The following is a 21,904-nucleotide window of genomic DNA, read 5'->3' as shown; positions in this document are numbered from 1 at the left end:
CGTCTGCCATAGAAACCTCGACAACCTACGATCTTATCGCGGGTGTACCAGTGGGGTAAGAGGGAGCCCCCTCCCTCTATAACCACTCCGATGTGGCAATCGCTATTGACCGCCGCATCTGAAAGGTTAAACAGGCAGGATCGTTTATTTCAATCCTGCCTGGTCAAGCAGGTCTTCTCCCAACCCTCAGCTAAATCCGATAGCTGAGAGCAGGGAGCTTTTACTGCTCCTGGCGGCACAGATTTATTCTGATGCAGTGCCGTAAAAAGGCATATGCATTAGAATAAAGCCCGTTAGTGACTGCCGTCAAAAGGCGCATTGGTGATCACTAACTGGTTAAGTGATCCCCACGCAATAATTGCACCAATGAATTAGGGAAGTGAGTTTTCATAACCAAGGTGGATGTTGCACAGTTTAAAAAAAGGAGTTTCCATGTTCATTAATGAATAACTTACTATTTCAAGCAGGTATTTCAAAACTGAAATAATTACATTACACCAATAATACAGTTGGCAAATGTGGTGTCTGTTCACATCACGTTCTTTGGCCTACTTGAGCGATTTATGCGGGAGGCTAAAGCGTAGACTGTGATGCATGCCTAACAGTGGCATCCATCACCCATAGACTATTATGGGATGCGTCCCTAATTCTCATGTCCTTTTCATGACTTTTCTGTTAAACTAAGGCCCTAATAACCTATGGGTGATAAAGGTCGTCACAGGCATCCGTCACCCATTGGCTGTTATTGCATCAGTAGACACTATTGACCCCCGTCGGCCTAATGGAACCCTATGGACACGTTTTGCATCTAGAGCTTTCATGTTAAACGCGCTAAACATTGGACTAAAACGTGATGTGGCTTTAAGCTAAGGATCTGTTCACATAACTTTAACATCAAATAGAAAGTCTAATCTGGGTTTCAATTTGCCTGCAACATCTGCAATAATTTAGTTTGAACCTCTGATTTGGCGGAACTCATGGTAACTTATCATAGAACTGCAATTTCTAAAATTCCTTTGGGGATTTCTGCCAAATTTGAAAATATGGCCATATTAGTAATAAGGTTGACACATAACCAGAATTTGGACTTCAATACCGTTACTTTGTGTAGTATTCGATTTTCGATGCCAAAACAATACTTTGCCAACAATAATAATTTTTTTTGAAAAAAAGGTATTTCATTTTCTGATGTGAGGCACATGGTGTGATGAATTTTGAACCTCCATGTGCCTCACGTTAAGGCCTTATTCACACGAACGTGTTAAACGTCTGTGTGACGGCCATTGAGTCAACGGCTGTCACACGGACCTATATAATTTAATGTGGCTGTTCACACGGCCGTTTCAACTGACAGTGTGAAGAGTCCGTGAGAAAATAGGACATGTCCTATTTTATTTTTTTTTCACGCATCCCTCCATAGACTCGCAGTGCAGATCATGGATGCAGCTCGGACGTGAAAAATGGCCGTTTTTCAAGTCCGAGATGCGCAACGCCCGTTTGAATCTACCCTTATAGTAACTAACCCCATCGTCTCTGTCATAATGGACAACATTGGGTTAATGTGTGAAGTACATGATGATGGGGTTAATTACTATTAATGTGAGGCACATGGAGGTTCAAAATTCACTCACTTTAATTGAAACATTATTTTTATTTTTTTAAAGCGTATACAACAAATGATTCTCAAAAATTTGTTGCATAGGTTATTACGGCTGTGATACTGAATGTGTATTTTATGTATTGAGATTTTTTTTTTACTTTTTCCATTTTTAAACTTTAATGTACTGGCGTAGATCTATATCCCAGTACATTAGCCTGTGTACTGATAGGTATGTCCTAACAGCCTATGTACTAAGTGTGCCCTAACAACTGGAAACGTGGTCAGACAGCACTGGGGTCCTTCAATGAACCCTGGGCTGTCTGCCCATAAATGGCATGTCCACCGATCGCAACGCAGGAATTCCCTGTGATGTGATCAAAAGGGTATCCCCCCTTCTCATTTTCCCCTTGAATTCTGTGGTCCTCTTTTAATCACCGTATTCAAGGAGATAATGGCAGAGATCAGAGGTTTCTCTGATATCCGCCGTTAGAGTGAGGCTGCATATTACAGCCATTGCCCTGCTCCTGATAGCGCACGCCCCCTTGTTGAGCCCGTTCGGTCAGCATGTGATGCGGCCAGCTCTGCGCTAATGAGCGGCAGGCACTGAAGAGAGAACATGGAGGGGTTTTGCAGATCGCCCGTCATGTTCTCGGTCTTCAGGGCCGGCGCCACCGCTCATTAGTGCAGTGCTGGCCGCATCACATCTTGACAGTGACTACATTGATGTGTTAAAATACTAAACTGTGGCTGCACAGCTTAGTATAAAAAAAAACACATTAATTAACGGTATTGAACCATTTGAGGGTGCGCAGCATTGAAATCGTATCGCTATTTCGATGCATCGTGCAACCCTAATTAGTAAACTAGCCGAAGTTTGGCAAATGTGTATGTTTCACTTGACGAGATATTAGTATTTTTCTGTTTTTCCAGCCTTTTCTCAGGATAGGCCATCAATATGAGATTGGGGGGGTTACACTCTACACGCCCACCGATCAGCTATTATGAAGTGGCCATGGTGCTCTTGCGAGTCCTGATTCGCCTTCTTTCCTGTCACTGCTCTGTACTGTGAAACGCTGAAATTCTTTTAGCGGCTGTTCCAGTATTACAGCCTTCTCCCTGAAGTTGTGGTCTTCAGATGCTCACCTCCAATTTTCTTTGGTGTTGGCTGCATTTTCGTTCTGCTCCATTAACGGGAATGTGTCGCTAGAAATTATTATTTTTTTTTTTTTCATTTAAACAGTTATTATTTAAGTGATTAAACATTGTTTTAATATTTTCACAAGTCAGGAAATATTATTAATTAGATTCTAATTTATAACATTTCCATGTGCTGGTCACTAGAGGGAGCAATTCCCAAAGTTGCAGCATTGCAATGTGGTAAAGCAACCTCATTGCTTTATGCTGCAAATTTGGTGTAGACACACACGCTCTAGTGTGCTCACATAATCCCCCCTCCCTTATCCTGGCTAGTGGCAGGAGAAAGGAGGGGGTTGAATGTTCTAATCCTCCTACACTGTGCATTCGCTCAGAAAATGGCGGAACACCGTGTAGGAGGATTAGATACACTGGTAATCAGACAGTATAACACGAACATAATACACACATCGAATACACAAACATAACTTACCTGCTGCTGCCGCCGCTGCTGCCTCCGATCCTACTCCTCGCGTCTTCGCTGCCTGGAACATATGTCCGGAAGCCGCGAACGGAAGTCATCTTACTGTCCGGCCGCGGCTTCCGGTCCACATGAAAATGGCGCCGGATGTCGCTCTGCCGAAGACCTTCCTTTTGGACTGTGTGGGAGCGGCGCATGCGCAGTTCCCACACAGACGGCGTACACTATAGTGAATGGAACGGCTCCCGCTCTCATTCTCTATGGGGATGTATGTGCCGTATTCCATCTCTGTATGTGTCGTTAATCGGCTGCTTCCTAAACCAGCCCAAAAAATTGGTGTTTTTTATAGAACCAGTGGGCTTCCCTTAGACTAAACCTAACTAGGGCGAGGGTTCCTAAAACTAAACCGAACTGGATTTTATTTGAACTTCTCTGAGACTAAATCTAACTACGGCGACTATTCCCTGACACTAAACCTAACTAGATTATTCCGAGCTTCCCTGACACTAAACCTAACTACAGTGATGAACCCCTAACACTAGATCTAACTACGGTGACGGATTCCTGACGCTAAATTCCGTGACGCTATACCTAACTACGCTTTTTGACGGTTCCCTGACACTAACCCTAATACTAAACTAACCAGTTAAATTGTCTAAATTAACAGTTGTGTTTTTTTGTAATTTTCATATATTTTTTTTTTTTTTTTATATTTTATATTAAGAAAAAAATAATACCCAGGGACCAAGAAATTGGTCCTGAAGACTAAGAAGTGGTCAGTGGAAGGAGATCACTGACCAAAAACGTGGGGGGAACACAAGGAGGAAGGGTACAGGACTGGGTAGTGGATTGGGGAGGTGGGAAGCAGAACGTTGCTTTTTAACTTTTTTTTTTTTTTCACTCTTTCTTCTTTCCCTCTTCTCACAACCGCTCTGAACGCCTCGCTATCTCCAACAGAGGCGTTCAGGGTGAGTGCGGCAGGATGTGATGTCAGGGAGAGGAAGTGAAGAGACCGATCGTCACTATTGGACAGTTACTCACTAACTGACCAATAGTGGAGGCGGGAACATCGCGACAGGTCCCTGCGTATTGAGCTGTGGTAGCCAGCTGTCGGAAACAGCAGCTGTCACAGCTCGTGCACGCGCCGGTGGAAAATTGCGATGCATTTTCCCTGCGACGTAATATTCCATCGCTCAGCGCGACGGACTATTACGTCGCTGATCGGGAAGGGGTTAAATACCCACACCTTGTCTCCTCAAATACTTCCGCTTCCACTACATATATAAAAACATCAAATAACGGCTCATAGACCTCTATTGGCCACAGGTACCTTCCCGTTTTCTTACGGGAAGGTGCCCGTGCCGTTGAAAAAGATAGAACATGTCCTATTTCAGTCCGTAATAACGTCACGGGCAGCCCATAGAAGTCTATGGAGCTCCCGTAATGACGGGTGGCTACATGTGTACACCCGTCATTACGGCAGAGTTGCTAGGCGACGTCAGTAAATAGTCACTGTCCAGGGTGCTGAAAGAGTTAACTGATCGGCAGTAACTCTTTCAGCACCCTGGACAGTGAATTCCGATCACAATATAGAGCAACCTGTTAAAAAAAAAAAAAAAAAAAGACGTTCATACTTACCGAGAACTTCCCGCTTCTTCCTCCAGTCCGTTGCCTTGGTGACGCGTCCCTCTCGACATCCGGCCCGACATCCCTGGATGGCGTTTCAGCCCATGTGACCGCTGCAGCCAATCACAGGCCAATCACATGCTGCAGCGGTCACATGGACTGCCGCGTCATCCGGGGATGTCAGGCTGGATGTCAAGAGAGGGACGCGTCGCCAAGACAACGGCCGGGTAAGTATGAATTTCTTTTACTTTTACCTCGGAAAGGGCTGCCCCTTCTCCCTATCCTGCACTGATAGAGAGAAGGGGCTGCCGATTAGTGCAGTGCAATTTTGCATCGAAAACGTGCCCGTAAATACGGGTGGAATACTGGTGACACCGGAACCGTATTTACGGGCACGGGTCCGTAAATACTGGTGCAAAACGGGTCGAATACGTGTGACACCGGACCCGTATTTACGGGAGGGAAAAAATACGTTCGTGTGCATGAGGCCTCACAGAAGTCTTTTGACAGGGGAGGGGGAGCAGATGGCGAGTAAGGAAGCAATAGACACACTGGCCATTCAAGCCTATGGATGGGCCAGCAGAGTGAGAAAGACACAGGCTGCTGGTAAGATTTATATATACATTATATTAGTTGTTTTTTTTTAGGTAGGAGAGCAGGATTCTCCTCTTCTCTGCGTGCAGTGTATAGAAGACTTGGCAGCAGTTAGACTCCACCTACTAGCCAGCCACTAAACCACTTTTTTTTTTTTAACGTTTTTGCATCTTTTTTTTTTTTTTTTACCGTGTGGTATAAATAACACTAACTTTATTCAGCGGGTTGTTACGGTTGCAACGATACCAAATTTGTATAGATTTTGTATGTTTTACTACTTTTACACAGTAAAAACCCTTTTTTTTTTTTTCTTCCGCTGATGCAGTTGTATAAGGGCTTTTTTTTTACGGGTCGACTTTTGTAGTTTTTATTGGTACCATTTTGGAGTAGAGGTGGCTTTTTGATCATTTTTTATCCCATTTTGCTGGCTGTTTACATCCCTCGCTGGCTGTTTACATCCCTCGCTGGCTGTTTACATCCCTCGCTGGCTGTTTACATCCCTCGCTGGCTGTTTACATCCCTCGCTGGCTGTTTACATCCCTCGCTGGCTGTTTACATCCCTCGCTGGCTGTTTACATCCCTCGCTGGCTGTTTACATCCCTCGCTGGCTGTTTACATCCCTCGCTGGCTGTTTACATCCCTCGCTGGCTGTTTACATCCCTCGCTGGCTGTTTACATCCCTCGCTGGCTGTTTACATCCCTCGCTGGCTGTTTACATCCCTCGCTGGCTGTTTCCTGTCTTGTAACCATATCCATGATCCCCTGCTGCATCTGAGGAGTCAGTTGCATCCCCCCACCCCCCTGCTTCCTCCAAATCATCTCAGCTATTTAAATACTGCCACGCCCCTCTATGTTCACCGGTCCTTCACAGGTACACTGCAATACTTTTAAACAGGCAGGCAGTAATACACTGCAATACAAAACAGACAGGCATCTGCTAGGCCACGCCTCTGGCATGACCTAGCAGGCATTCACTACAGGCAGACCTGGGGCCCTTTATTAGGCCCCCGGCTGCTATAGAAGACACAGACACTCGGCGATCTTCTTGCCGGGAGCGGTGGGAGAGAGGGAGAGCTCCCTCCCTCCAAAACCACTCTGATGCAGTGCTTGCTATTGTGCGCGGTGTCTGAGGGGTTAAACTGGTGAGATCGATCTCGCCTGTTCGAGCAGGGATGTCCCCAGCCCTCAGCTACCTCTGTATTTATTTATTCTGATGCAGCGCTGCGAAAAGGTGTATTGGCGGTCACTAACGGTTTAACTGGTTCCCGACCGCTGGCTGTGTTTTTACAGGCCAGCGGTCAGGGTCCTTAAAATCCACGCTGCTTTCACTGCTTCTGTCTTCTGTGATCACTTGTATACAGCGCTCAATGAACGCTGTGTATAGGAATAGAGGCAGCGGCCACGCCGCTGTCATTATTTTTCCCGCTGTTCATGTGACTGGTCACATGATCGCCGGGTGCCGTTACTGACAGACTACAGGTCTTACTAGACCCAGCACAGGCCTATTAGGGACAATCGTCACTATGAGAGGGCTGATGTCCCCTGTAACTGGGGCTGCTGTGCATGATGTAAAAGAAAAAAAAAAGAAAAAAAAAAAAATAATATATATATATATATATATATATATATATATAAATATATATAAAAATTCCCCAATGGTCTTTTTTGAACTTTGAGGGACAGACCATAATAATAAAAAATAAAAGTAGAGTGCAAATTTTTTTTAATAATAAATACACCTAAAATACCCACCCCCAAAAAAACGTTCCCCTCCCGCCAATCATTGTTGTAATGCTAGCGCTGACCCAATTACCCTAATATACACATGTAATATATTAACATTTACGGTAGACCGTGACTATCACAAATAAAAGGTCTATTTTAGGGTAAAATTTATTACCAAAAAAAAAATTGCTGAAACGTAAAAAAGCTTATATTTTTTTAAACTTCTTTTCAAACTTTAAGAATAAAAATTCTAAAATAGCAAAAGATGTGTATTAAAAACGACAAAAAAAAGAAACCTGCATTGTCTACGGAAAAAAACATAGCAAAAATCACGTTGTTAGCCCAACAAATAAAAAAAGTTACCCATTTAACATGTGCTAAAAAGGGCTAAACGGTGTCTGGTCCTGAAGGCTCAAAATAGCCCAGTCCTGAACTGGTTAAACCTCAAAGGGAAGTTTTTGTGATGACGTGATGGAGGGTTTTTTAAAGAATAAATACAAGTTGCTTGACTTATTGCCATTCCAGGTCATTGGTTGCTATTTTCCAGTTATGATTCCAGCGTGTTTAACCCCTATCCGCACCAGGACGTAACTGTCCGTCCTCGCGGGAGGTTACTTCCCGCACGAGGACGTACAGTTACTGAGTTTTTCCCGGTGCACACTGTCGGCGACAGTGTGCACTGGGAACCGGGAGGTCAGCTGTCGCCGACAGCTGACGCTCCACTCTTGCCGACCAGCGGTCCTTTGCCGCTGGTTTCGGCGAATTAACCCCTCAAATTCGGCGATCAAGTGCAATCGCCAAATTTTGGGGGTTTCTAACATCGGCAGACCCCGGTCCGAAATCGCGGGGTTTGCCGATAGTTACTATGGCAAACGGAAGCCAAACAATGGCTTCCGGGTCTGCCATGGATGGAAGCCCATCAGGACCAACCTTCGGCTGGTCCTGATAGGCTTCCTGTCAGAGTGACAGGAAGTCACTGTCGTTCCCGATGGCACACTGTCGGCGACAGTGTGCATCGGGAACTTGGAGATCAGCTGTCCCCGACAGCTGACACTCCAGTGTTGCCGATCAGCGGCTCATTGCCGCTGATTTAGGCAATTAACCCGTTACATGCGGGGCTCCGGGGATTGTGATCTCCGCATGTAGCGGGTTTGTAGCGCATCAGCAGCCCCCATGCAATCGTGGGGGCTTCTGATGCTTGTGATGGAAAACGGCCCCCGGGTCTGCCATGTATGTCAGCATGTGAGGATCAGCCTCTGCTGTCAGAGTGACTGTGACGTCACACTGACAGTTGGAATACGTTACACTACCTAGGTAGTGTAATGTATTCTAGCAGCGATCAAAGCTGCAGGTCAAAAAAAGAAAGTGTAAAAAGTAAAAAAAAAGTTAATAAAAATGTTTTATAAAAGTGTAAAAATAAAAGGTTTTGTTTTCCTATAATAAGTCATTTATTATAGGGAAAAAATGAAAACGTTAAAAAAAAAAAAGTACACCTATTTGGCATCGCCGCGTTCGTAACGGCCCAAACTATGAAACTATAATGTTCATTTTTCCGCACGGTGAACGCCGCAAACAAAATAAACGGAAAACTGTCAGCATCGCTATTTTTTGGTCACCACCCCTCCCAAGATATAGAATAAAAAGTGATCAAAAAGTCGCATTTACCCTAAGATGGTACCAATAAAAACTACAACCCGTCCCGCAAAAAACAAGACCTCCCACAGCTTTTTTGACGAAAAAATAAAAAAGTTACGGCTCAGAATAGCGTGTCTCAGAAAATAAATTATTTTATAGAAACGTAATTTTATTGTGCAAACGCTGCAAAACTTAAAAAAAACTATACACATATGGCGTAATCGTACCGACCGGCAGAATAAATTAAAACGTAATTTATTGCGCACGGTGAATGCTGTAATAAAGAATTTAAAGCGCCAAAATCATTGTTTTTTGGTCACCTTAGCTCTAAAAAAGATCCTGAGGGGCCAAAATGCTCACTATACCCCTAGAAAAATTCCTTGAGGGGTGTAGATTCCAAAATAGGGTCACTTTTGGGGGGTTTCCACTGTTTTTTGGTCCCTCCGGGGCGTTGCAAGCCCGACATGGCACTGAAAACCAATCAAGCAAAATCTGCGCTCCCAAATCCAAATGGCGCTCCTTCCCTTCTGAGCCCTGCTGTGGGTCCAAACATCAGTTTACGACCACATATGGGGTATTGTTGTAATCGGGAGAAATTGCTTTACAAATTTTGGGCGGCTTTTTCTCCTTTATTCCTTGTAAAAATGAAAAAATTCTATGTTTCCACAGAAAAATAGGTGATTTTCATCTTCAGACTAATTCCACTAAATTCTGCAAAAAAACTGTGGGGTCAAAATGCTAACTATACCCCTAGAAAAATGCCTTGAGGGGTGTCGTTTCCAAAATGGGGTAACTTTTTGGGGGTTTCGACTGTTTAGGTACCACAAGACCTCCTCAAACCTGACATGGTGCCTAAAATATATTCCTAAAAAAAGGAGGCCCCAAAATCCGCTAGGTGCTCCTTTGCTTCTGCGGCCTGTGTTTCCGTCCATTAGGACACTAGGGCCACATGTGGGATATTTCTAAAATCTGCAGAATCTGGGCAATAAATATTGAGTTGCGTTTCTCTGGTAAAACCTTCTGTGTTACAGATTTTTTTTTTATTACAAATGAATTTCGGCAAAAAAAATGAAATTTGTACATTTCCCCTCTACTTTGCCTTAATTCCTGTGAAATGCCTAAAGGGTTAAAATACTTCCTAAATGTGGTTTTGAATACCTTGAGGGATGCAGTTTTCAAAATGGGGTGATTTATGGGGACTTTCTAATATATAAGGCCCTCAAAGCCACTTCAGAACTGAACTGGTCCGTGAAAAAATGGGCTATTGAAATTTTATTGAAAATATGAGTAATTGCTGCTAAAGTCCTGAGCCTTGTAACGTCCTAGAAAAATAAAAGTACGTGAAAAAAAATGATGCAAACCTAAAGTAGACATATGGGAAATGTAAACTAGTAACTATTTTGTGTGGTATTACCATCTGTTTTACAAACAAATACATTTAAATTTAGAAAAATGCTAATTTAGTTTTTCACAAATAAATATTGAATTTATCGACCAAATTTTTTCACTAACATAAAGTACAATATGTCACGAGAAAACAATCTCAGAATCGCTTGGATAGGTAAAAGCATTCCGGAGTTATTACCACATAAAGTGACACGTCAGATTTGAAAAAATCATCTGTGTCCACAAGGCCAAAACCGGCTGTGTCCTAAAGGGGTTAAAAGAATTTCCACCGATACATACAAAAAAACAATTGGCATTTCACTAGAGGAAGTGCATTCATATTGGTTATGGTTGAATTTGCTTCTCCAAAACTGAAAGAATATTGTGTTCGATCAAGAACACATTGACAATTTACATAGCTACTTAAAAGCGGACAATCTAAATAGCTGCCCTGTTTTCTCTTTTTTTGTGAAAATATCCGCCTCAAAAAAACGGAAAAATTCCAATATCTCTGTAATCGGAGCAAACATCGTTACCAAACTGGCTAATGCTTTAACTTTACTGATATATGAACAAATTTTACGTTGTGGCTAGAAAACGCCTTTAACTGGTTGCCGACACAGGACGAGTATGCTCGTCCTGAGCGGCGAGCACTTCGCGCATTAGGACGAGCATACTCGTCCTGTGTGACAGCCGTCCCTGCGCGCGTCTGTGCGCGCGATCGAGAGCGGGGCAACGGCTGTAATACACAGCCACGGCCCGCTCTGACAGTGGAGAGGAGAGAAACCTCTTCTCCGCTGTTAACCCTTTGAACGCCGCGATGAAAGCAGATCGCGGCGTTCAAAGAGAGGGCACTGTACATTGATCGCGTCACAGAAGATAACTGTGACGCGATCAAAGCCCACAACTCGTATGGCCAGACAGCCCAGGGTCCATTGAAGGACCCCAGGGCTGTCTGAACATATTTCCTGTTGTTAGGGCATACTGAGGTATGCCCTAACAACTGCCTGTGTACGATCAGTAACAGGCTCATGTACTGGCATATAGATCTATGCCAGTACATTGCAGTTACAAAATCAAAATGATAAATCCCTTTATGGGATTAAAAAAAAAGTTAAATGAATGTAAAAAAAAAATAATGGTAGATAAATAAATAAAAAGTAAATAAAATACACAAACACACATTTTTTATAATAAATTAACTTTTTAAAATATAAGTCCCAAAACATGAAATAATATAGACATATTTGGTATCGCCACGACCGTAACAACCTGTACAACAAATGTATAACATTATTTATGATGATCGGTGTATGGTGTAAAAAAAAAAAAATAATTAAAACTGCTGCGCAACTGCTTTTTTTTCTGCATTTTAATCTAATTAAAAATGTATAGAAATTAAACGATAATGTATTTGTACCATAAAATGGTACGTACATAAAGTACAACTCGTCCCGCAAAAAACAAAGTCTCATACAACTACGTCGTACAAAAAATAAGAGTTATGAGCGTCGGGATGCAAAGAGTGAAATGTAAAAAAAATTGCTCTGTCCTCAAGGCCAAAATTGGCCGTGTCCTTAAGGGGTTAAGTTCATGCTAATTAATACTGATTTGCTTCTTTCAGAAAAGGTCCACATTTACACTGACAAAAAGGAAGCTCTTCAGATTGTTAAATCGTTGAAAGGTTCCAGGTTTAAAGCGTTCCAGGCAAGAGAAGAGGCTGAAAAGTTTGCTATAGGCATATGTGACTACTATCCATCACCCAGTAAATCATCCATGTCCTTATCACCTGTGACACTTGCTTCTGGTCTTCTTAGAGGTAAGTGGGATAATTGAAAACGGTTTCAACAAAGTGGATATAGTCTGAGTCTTCATGTGGCTGAGGTAGAATAGTTCGGCTGATGTTCAGGCATAAAAAAAAATGTAGATGAGGGGTGGTAATAAGGCGGGATTCACACGACAGGGATTCCCGGCCGGGTGCCGGCCGTTCATAAATCGGCCGGCACCCGGCTGCATTAGGAATAATAGACCCCTAATGGGGCTATTCACACGACCGATTTTTTTGACGGCCGGGAAAACCGCCCGTCAAAAAATAGGACATGCTCTATTTTCAGCCGGGTGCCCGGCCGCCCGGCTCCCGTAGAAGTCTATGGGGCCGGGTAATACACGGCCATCACCGGAATGTGTCCCGAGTGATGGCCGGGTCTACCATCGCTCGCGCACTCTCTCTCCTCCTCCTCACAGTGCAGAGTGCATGTGAGGAGGAGGATCTTTTTTTGCTCGCTGTAGGAGTCTGAATCCCCAATCCCCGGCTGGGGATTGGGGATTCCGCTACAGGAGAAGTGCGTGACTACACTGTCCATATATGGACACAGCGAAGTGACTCACTTCTGCAGCGAAATCCCCGACTCTATGGCCGGGGATTCCGCTACAGGAGAAGTGAGTGACTACACTGTCCATATATGGACACAGTGACGTCACTCACTTCTGAAGCGGAATTCCTGACCTGTGGCAGGGAATTCCTCTTCAGGAGAAGTCAGTGACTACACTGTCCATATATGGACATTGAAGTCAGTGACTTCTCCTGGTAAGGGGGGGGGGGGATGGGTGCAAGCTACAGGGGACTGTGTGGCATCACCTGCAGGGTGGGTGGCATCGCCTACAGGAGGCCGGGTGGGTGGCATCGCCTACAGGAGGCCGGGTGGGTGGCATCGCCTACAGGGGGCCGGGTGGGTGGCATCGCCTACAGGGGGCCGGGTGGCATCGCCTACAGGGGGCTTGGTGGCATCGCCTACAGGGGGCTTGGTGGCATCGCCTACAGGGGGCTGGGTGGCATTATCTACAAAGGGCTGTGTGTGGCAACAAATTTTTAATGAAATTCATCCGATTTTAAAACGGACAGGGGAAAAAAACTGATTCAAATCGGGTCCAAATCGGCCGGTAAAAACGGCAACTCGGTCCGGAACGGATGCAAACCGGCCGGTTTTCCCGGCCGACACTCGGACCCTGTCGTGTGAATGAGGCCTAAATAATATCTGACAGAAGTCTATGGGCGATAGATGGCACCTAGTTGAGGTGTTAGATGTATTGAGTGCAGTTTTTGTTTTGTTTTTTAAATGTGTTTTTTGACACTGTGTAAATAGGGACAGACGCTGAGGCAAATCCAAAATAAAACTGCTATGGATAGGGCTTGTACCCTTTGAAGAAATTAAATTGTGTTTATTAGGCCTTGTTCACATCAGCGTCTGGTTCTGTTTGGGGTTTCCGTTCAATCGTTGTCAGAGGAACAGATGAACAGAAAGCCAAACGGAAACCATAGCTTCTATTAGCATTACCATTCATTTCAATAGTAATGCTTCCATTGCAAATGGTTTCCGTTCTGTAAGGTTTGGGTAATGGTAATGTCGAATGGTAATGCAAACTGAAGCTATTGTTTCCGTTCATGGGTTCCTCCGACTTAAAGGTCTAACGGAACCCATGAACGGACACAGATGTGAACACAGACTAAGGCCCTGTTCAAGCAGATTTTTTTCTACGCTGAAACCGCGGCAAAAAACTGCCGAGATTGCCTCCCATTGATTTTCAATGGGAGGGGAGGCTTTTTCTTTTTTTCCCGTGAGCGGAAAAAAATATGTTTGCGGGAAAAAGCGGCATGCCCTATGTTGATGCGTTTTCAACCTCAAAAACCCCACTGAAATCAATAGTAGATGGGAAAACCGTCGTGAACGACGGCGGCGTTCGTTGACACCGTTTTTGGCAAAAAACGCTCACTGTTTTTTCCATTGCCTATCGAAGACCGAGGTAAAAAAAAATGCAGCGAAACTCGCGTCAAGCGCGTAAAAAAAAACGCCTGTGGTGCAAAACCACTTTAAAAAAACCAAAAACAACTGAGCTGATTTTTAGGCCTCATTTACACGGACCTTTTGTAAATTCAATATGGCCGTTCACACAGCCGTTGTTTCAACGGACCGTGTGAAGGGTCGGTGAGAAAATAGGATATGTTCTATTTTTTCACGCTTCACGCATCCCTCCATAGACTCATCTATGGGGGTTACGAGACATCGCGCCCAGCAACACAGAGCACGCATGCACCTCGAACGGGAAAAACTGCAGTTTTTCACGTCCGAGGTGCGCAACGCTCGTGTAAATGCCTTCCAGGCAGAAGTTTCTGCCTGCAAAAAAACTCAATGTGAACAGGGCCTAAGACATTGTAGGTGGTGAATGCAATATGAATTTGAGTATTACAATATCCCTTGACTGATTTGCAATGATAGGGTAGCATCTCCACAATTAACCGATCAGGGTCTACACCAGGGGGTCTCAAAGTCAGCCGGGTAAGTGGGCCACATATAGAAAAAAATGGGAAGTTGATGGGCCGCATTACTTTAAAATTTCATACGATACAAAATTATTGTTAATCAATTAGTTATTTGAACTAGTATAACACTATATTACCATAATAATAATACTACATTACTATAATACCGCTAGGTTTTAAGTTTGAGAGAATTCTTCACGTACTTCAACAATCCAGTTTTTTAATTTGTCGCTAAATGCAGTACGGCGGCTCAGTTGGCAGCGTTTGGCAGACACATGTCAAGATTGGGAAGCCCCTCCGCAGGCGCTGCCACAGTGCCCTCCGCAGGCGCTGCCACAGTGCCCTCCGCAGGCGCTGCCACAGTGCCCTCCGCAGGCGCTGCCACAGTCCTGGGGATTCCTCTGCTGATGGAGCCCCTGACGTCACTGTCCATACACAGTGACATCAGGGGATCCTCCTCGACCGGACTGTGATGTCAGGGGCAACCCCAGAGCCGGTGTCCCGGAGCAGAGCAGTAGTATAGACTCTGCGCCGGAACTCTGGGGAAGCCACTGACATCAGTGTCCATATATGGACAGTGATGTCAGGGGCTTGCCCAGGGCTGGAGTCCCAGAGCAGAGCTGTTTCTAGCACTCTACCGGGGATTCCAGCTCTTCTCCAGACATCACTGTCCATATATGGACATGGATGTTGGGGGCAACCCCAGAGCTGGAGTCCCGGGCCGAGCGCTAGTAGGCTCTTCCCGGGACTCCAGCTGTGCGGATATCACTGGGATTCCTGCTCTGGGGAAGCCCCTGACATCACTGTCGCTGTATGGACAGCGATGTCAGAGGCTTCCCCAGAGTGCCGGAGCAGAGCCTATACTAGCGCTCTGCCCGGGACTCCAGCTCTGGGGAAGCCCCAGACATCGCTGTCCATATATGAAGAGCGATGTTAGGGAATTCCACAGAGTCCCGGAGAAGAGTCGTTACCAGTGCTCTGCCCCGGGACTCCGTACCAGTGCTCTGCCCCGGGACTCCGTACCAGTGCTCTGCCCCGGGACTCCGTACCAGTGCTCTGCCCCGGGACTCCGTACCAGTGCTCTGCCCCGGGACTCCGTACCAGTGCTCTGCCCCGGGACTCCGTACCAGTGCTCTGCCCCGGGACATGCTTTAGACCCCTCGTCTACACTATAAATTTCACGGGATTCCCTGTGTTCCCGGAGTACAGTCAGTAAGTCATAGCTGCTGAGTCTCGCCGCATCAGTTTTTTGCAATGACATGGGGCTGTTATGGCAGTCCTGGTTACTGATGAAAACTGTACAGTGCTGAGCTTCTATGCACATTAAGGCTAGGATCACACACACCGTTTTAACGCAGTTTTTGTGACCATTTTTGCCTGTCTTTCGAGCCTTACGTAGAAGTGGACACACAGAAAGGAGATGCATCAGTTGCTTCTTGATACCTTTCCTTCCTTTTGGATTTGCTTCTGGCTGTGGCAAAAACTGCATCAAAACCCTGTGTGAGATCCTTCCTGGCCATAGGCAAGTACATGCATTGATTGCCTGTCTAGTAGAGCCTATCTGCAGCACAATACACTGGAGTGTCTTGAAGGTTGCGTTCAGATGCCAAAGCAACTGAATCCGAGCCAAAAAACTGCCAAATCGCAGAGGCTGTTAGCTGCTTGCAGGAAAAAAAGCAGCAGGTCCTTCCTTTGAAATCAATGAGAGGCAAAAAAAAAACTTACGGTTCTAGTTTCCGAGTGTTTTTTTGCCCGCGATACTTGAATCGGCTGCAATGGCCGCAGGAGAAAAATCGCAGACTGGTCAAAATCTGCCTCAAAATCCCTGAAGGAATTTTGATTTTTTTTTTTTTTCTTTTTTCTTCTTTTTTTTTTTTCTCCCTTCCTGCAAAAAAGTGTGTGAACAGGGCCTTATGGCTGGTTTCACAGACAGTGTCTTGACGCTTTTTCAGTGTCTGAGTTCTTCTTGAAGTCTACAGTGCCTACAGACCTAGCGGTGCATATTTTTTTTTTAATCATGCTACAGGTATGAAGGTTTATTTCCTTAGGCGTATGTATAGAATCTCAAATGCCAGGAAAAACGCATGTACAAAATTACATAAAATAAAAAAAAAACTAAAAATGTAAAACGCATGTACAAAATTACATAAAATTAAAAAAAAACTAAAAATGTAAAACGCATGATAAATTGAATAAACTGGTGTTTTTACGTGTAGTTTAAAACCCAGAAAAAAACCCCTGTGTGAAGGAGGCCTTGGGGTCAATGCACACGATGCCTATTTGCGTGCGGCAAAACCTCAGTTTAATACAGTATCAGCATAGACTCAGATTCCAGGAATTCTCATGTACACGCTGCAGTGCGGATTTTAATATCTGCAGCATGACAATTTATCTTGCGTTTCTGCTTGCGAATTCTATCTGCCCAGTGCTAAGGAAAATCGCACCAAAACCCGCAGCACGAAAACGCTGCGATTTATGCATCAAAACGTAAAAAACGCACTGAAAATACATAAAAAAAAACTTGCAATCTGGTTTTTACCTGTGAATTTCCTGCATATTGCTTGCGGTTTTGGTGTGATTTCTCCGCTGCAAAATACACAATGTGTGCATGTAGCCTTACAGCCCATAATCGCGTGTGTGCGTGTGTGCGTGTGTGTGTGTGTACGTGTACATACACGTACATACACGTACATACACACACAGGCATTCTGGGATACAAGGAATTGTTCGCTCTCCATTATTAAACAATATATTTGAATGTCTAGATGGGTTCTCTGCTCCGGATGTTGAAAGCCTGAACAAGGAGAAAGCAAACAGCTTCAAGAGTCCTAGGACCCAAGATTTGACCGCAAAACTAAGGAAGGCTGTAGAAAAAGGAGACCTAGCGACGTTTTCAGATCTGATATGGAGCAATCCTCGTTATCTTATAGGGTCTGGTGACAACCCAACTGTTGTTCAGGTAAATTTGCTTCTAAACCCCTTCTCTAGCCCAGTGTCCCTGAAACAGCGCTCCTGACCCAATTTAAATGGTCACTTCATTTATTCAACATTTGTTGAAAAGTTATAGTACAAGCGATTATAGGAAACTTTGTAATATATCTTTTTAATGAAAAATGCTTTTCTCCACTTATCGGGCTCCCACCCTCCCCTCCTTACTATTAAATTACTCTGCATTTTCAGCTTTTTCCATCTCCTTAAGAGGAGACGGACTATCGGCTCCCTGAGGGTTCAGGTTATAGCTGTCCATAGAAGTCTATGGAGAGGAGAGGAGGAAGCAGGAACAAAGTGGGAGTTAGACACACAGACGTGCTGTAGCTCTTTAGTAGTGTTTCACCCCAGCACTGGACTTGCATCTACGCTGCTCATTACTACTTTATGTTCTCCTCCATGCTGTTGCAGCTTCTATATATGTAATAGGAGAGCAGGATTCTCCTCTTCTATACAGAGCACACACAGACCTAATAGTCATTGAGCTCCACCCACTAGCTCAAAGAAAACTGTGAATTAGAGAGCATGCAGAGGAGAAAAATGCTTAAAAAATTAATAAAATGTTAAAAAAATAAATATGGAGAATACAAGTCGTATAATGGCCAAAAAGTGTTATTTCTTATCTACACCCACATGACAGCTTATTCTGAAAAGTCCCGTGAAAGTTAGGTCTGTTTTAAAACAAAAAAAAAAAGCCTTTCTGTAGACACACTGAAATTTATCAGTGTTTATTATGACATATGGATAGACGTTGGGGTAACTCCCTCTAAGAGCGGCATCCCTGGCCAGCGCTTCCGCAACGCTCTGGCCAGGGATTCTGCTCCTAGAGAGCTACAGGGGGGTAATGGCACGATCTACAGTTGGATGTGGCACTATACTAGGAGTCCCTGCTTCCCCACAGAACTGCTGTTCCTTACTGTAGCATTTTGATCAGTACAGAATTGCATTTGGGTGGGGAAGCAGGGACTCCTAGCACCATATGAGTCCCGTTCACATGTACAGCGGTCAGGCCGATAAATCCGGCTGACACGCGGACCGTTTTTGATGGCCCAATCGCGGTCGTGTGAAATGGTAGAGGCAGCGCCAGGACAGAACAGGGAACAGATAAGGCGACGGGGAGCAGCTTCTGAGGTTGGGCGGGCCAGGCAGGTGATGAGGCGGAGCCTCTTCCTGCAGCACGGCACCACTAGAGATTCGGAGGCATTGAGAGCGAACTAATTAGTATGATAGCCCAGCCCTAAAATAGATATAGATATATAGCAGAGCAGCAGCACTCAAAACAGGATAATACATGTCAGGGTGCCCAGCAAGTAGTCCTGATCCTTGGACTATATAAAGTATTTAAAAGAAGATCTTGCAGCACTCCAATAAGTGCTAAAAAAAAATGTTCGTTTATTCAGGCAACATCAGACCGTGCAACGTTTCAGTCCTGCAATAGCCCTATGCTTGAGAAAGGTCCTACTGCAGGACTGAAACGTTGCACGGTCTGATGTTGCCTGAATAAACTAAAAAAAAATGTATCACCTATTGGAGTTCTGCAAGATCTTCGTTTGAATACTAGATCTATGTATATATATAGATAGATAGATAGATAGATAGTATAATTTTTTTTAAGTATTAGTAGATTTAATCCACAGAATAAACTTCAAGCATGGTGAATGCTGTAAAAGACAGTCCCAAAAAACAAAGGAGGAATCAAATGTTTGTTTTTTTCCCCAATTCTTTAAAATGTAAAAACGAAAAATGGCTGTGGTGGCAAGAGGTTAAAGTATACATCCAATTATTTTAAATATGATAAGGCCATTAAAGAGGTTGTCTCAGCACAAGACTAATTTACATACGCCCTATAGTTGTCCGAGGGGGGGGTCCCACTGCTTAAGGCCATCTGAGCCACGTCGAAGAGCCCCTATATATGACTGGCTCCCACTCTGGCGGACATGGCACATCGATGTACTACATGGCGGGCCATTCGTTGAAATAACTGGCATGTAATGCTACCTGGCCACTCCAGCAGTCACCTGTTGCTTACCATGCTTGCATTTTTCTCTATTGCAGGTAATCGCCATGGGTTAAAGGAAAAAAATAAAAAGCCAGACCGTAGCAATCAGCTGACCACCAGTTTCTACTTAGAGGTTGTCCTTATGAGACAACTCATCTTTAAGGCTCATTTATACTACACACTAAAATGGAAATGTCCGTCGGTTACTCATAATTTCTCAAACCTTCTTTCGTCTGTATAGGTTTACGATTTACTTTGATTGCGCTCCTGAACGTTGCCTTCTATCCAGAGATGAGATGGGCAGGCATCGTCCCTCCTATCTTTAATGGAAGATAAAGTTAATGAATGCTATGCTTCTAGGGGAGAATATGGAGACAAAATAGTTTTACCATATTAAGTGCTTATAGTGCACTCCGCTCCGCCGTACAGGCCATGCATGAGGTCTTGGGCCTTGTTCACACGGCGTGTGTTCGACACATTTTTACGCAGCAAAAACGCATTATTTAAGCTTCCCATTGACCTCAATGGGAAAGCTCATTGTTTGTTAGGCCCAGTTCAAACAGAGGTTTTTTTACGCTGATTTTGATGCGGAAACGGTGTCTAAATCAGCGGCAAAAAACGGCCGAAACCGCTCATTGATTTTAATGGGAGGCGTTTTTTTTTTCCTGCGGTACTAAAAGAAGAAAGAAAAAAAAAAAGCAGCATGCTCTTTATTTCTGCAGTTCCGCCTCTGACCTTGCGAGAAACCACAACAAGAAAGTGTATCGTGTCAAAATTCCTGAAAGGGTAACTAAACATTCAACAAACTTCTGATAGGATACCTAGTGACACGTCGGAAGTTTTGAATGGGGAGGTCCGAGCACTGAGACCCCCACCAATCGCTAAAACGAAGCGGCAGAAGTGCTCATGTGAGCGCTCAGTTGCTTTTTGTTTCTGTTCGGCTTTTTCCGGAAAGCCGTTGTATCGAAGTACGGGCTCATAGATTTTCTTTTGAGTCCGTACACCGCTACATTGTTTCTGTTCGGCGATTGGTAGGGTTCGTAGTGCTCGGACCCCCACCAGTAAAAACTTCTGACATATTGTCAGAAGTTTGAACGTTTAGTTATCCTTTTAGGAATTTTGAGGCAGATTTTTTTTTTTTTGGGCTGCAAAATAACTGTGTGAACAGGGCCTTAGTGCATACAACACGAGCGTGTTTAAAAAATAAAAAATAAAAATTCTTCGGTGCCAAAAACGTTCCTAATTCACAGAGTTAATGAGTCCTAATTACACGACAAAAGTGAAACGCCTATTTTAAAAAGCGCTTTACAAAAACGCTGGAGTTTTTGACAAGTTTACACATGGATTTAAAAAAAAAAATTTTTAGTGCTGTGTGGACAAGGCCTTATACTGCACAATCTGACATGTTGTAACTTGCAAGAATAATGATCTTCTCTTCTCTTTGAGCAAAAAATGTATTCAGAGCCGTTGTTAAGTTTGTGGTCTCCGCCCCCCCCCCTCTTTCTCCCCTATAGGAAGGATGTAGATACAATGTCATGCATGTAGCTGCCAAGGAAAACCAGGGTGGTATCAGCCACCTTTTACTGTATACTTTGGAAAACCCAGAATTCATGAGACTTATGTATCCTGATGACGATGAGATCATGCTTCAGAAAAGAATTCGATATATTGTTGATCTATATCTCAACACCCCTGATAAAATGGTAATTGCCTAAGTGAATACTGCAGAATCTGCACTCTAGTTTATGAAGGATAGACTACCTATTATTGTTTTTCTTTTAGGGATTTGACACTCCTCTTCATTTTGCTTGCAAATTTGGCAATGCTGATGTAGTTAACATGCTGTGCTCACATCCTGACATTATAAAAAACCCAAGGAACAAGTATGACCAGACTCCAGAGCAGGTAATTTATTATTCCAGTGTTCATTTTATTGCCTTTGTATATACCGTATTTTTCGGACTATAAGACGCAGTTATTAGCAAGAATAAATCTTGCTAAAAAGTCCCTGCGTCTCATAGTCGGCAGTCGGGATACCCGGCCGTGCCGGGACCCCTAACCGCTCCTTACTTAACCCCCTTCCCGACACGTGATGTGCCGGCACATCATGGAGCGGTGAGGGGATGACGTATGGAGCGGGCTCACGCGCTGAGTCCGCTCCATACACTGCAGGTGTCCGCTTCTGACACGCTGCACTAACTGCTAGGAACAGTGATGGCGCTGTTCCTGGCCGTTGAACTAGTTCAATGCCGCGGTCAATAGCGACCGCGGCATTTATAGTGGTTTTCCCATGAAGCACATTTATGACATATCCACAGGATATGACATAAATGTCATATCGATGCGGGTCCCACCTCTATTTCTAGAATGGGGGCCCCCTAAGCCCAGTTCTATCTTACCCAGCTCTGCTGTCTTCTG

The 21,904-nt window shown here is 44.2% G+C and overlaps 1 protein-coding gene across 5 annotated transcripts in view; it reads left to right on the top strand.

Moving 5' to 3' along the window:
- Positions 1 to 21,904, top strand: part of ANKLE2 (ankyrin repeat and LEM domain containing 2) — a 49,310-nt gene that overhangs the window by 8,443 nt on the left and 18,963 nt on the right. For 4 of the 5 annotated variants that reach the window (XR_012849939.1, XM_075832653.1, XM_075832641.1 and 1 more), the window contains exons 3-6: positions 11,806 to 12,000; positions 17,265 to 17,458; positions 21,001 to 21,189; positions 21,269 to 21,391. Coding sequence is in view for 4 of the 5 variants with exons in the window: in XM_075832653.1 (XP_075688768.1) it covers positions 11,806 to 12,000; positions 17,265 to 17,458; positions 21,001 to 21,189; positions 21,269 to 21,391 (701 nt within the window). In the remaining variant the exon portion in view is untranslated. The remainder of the gene's footprint in view (positions 1 to 11,805; positions 12,001 to 17,264; positions 17,459 to 21,000; positions 21,190 to 21,268; positions 21,392 to 21,904) is intronic. The other variant, XM_075832659.1, reaches the window with a different exon arrangement.

This window comes from Rhinoderma darwinii, chromosome 1, assembly GCF_050947455.1.
Source record: "Rhinoderma darwinii isolate aRhiDar2 chromosome 1, aRhiDar2.hap1, whole genome shotgun sequence".
NCBI classification, from domain to species: Eukaryota; Metazoa; Chordata; class Amphibia; order Anura; family Rhinodermatidae; genus Rhinoderma; species Rhinoderma darwinii.
The sequence above is the reverse complement of the archived record's forward strand: the minus strand, read 5'-3'. Positions and strand labels throughout refer to the sequence as shown.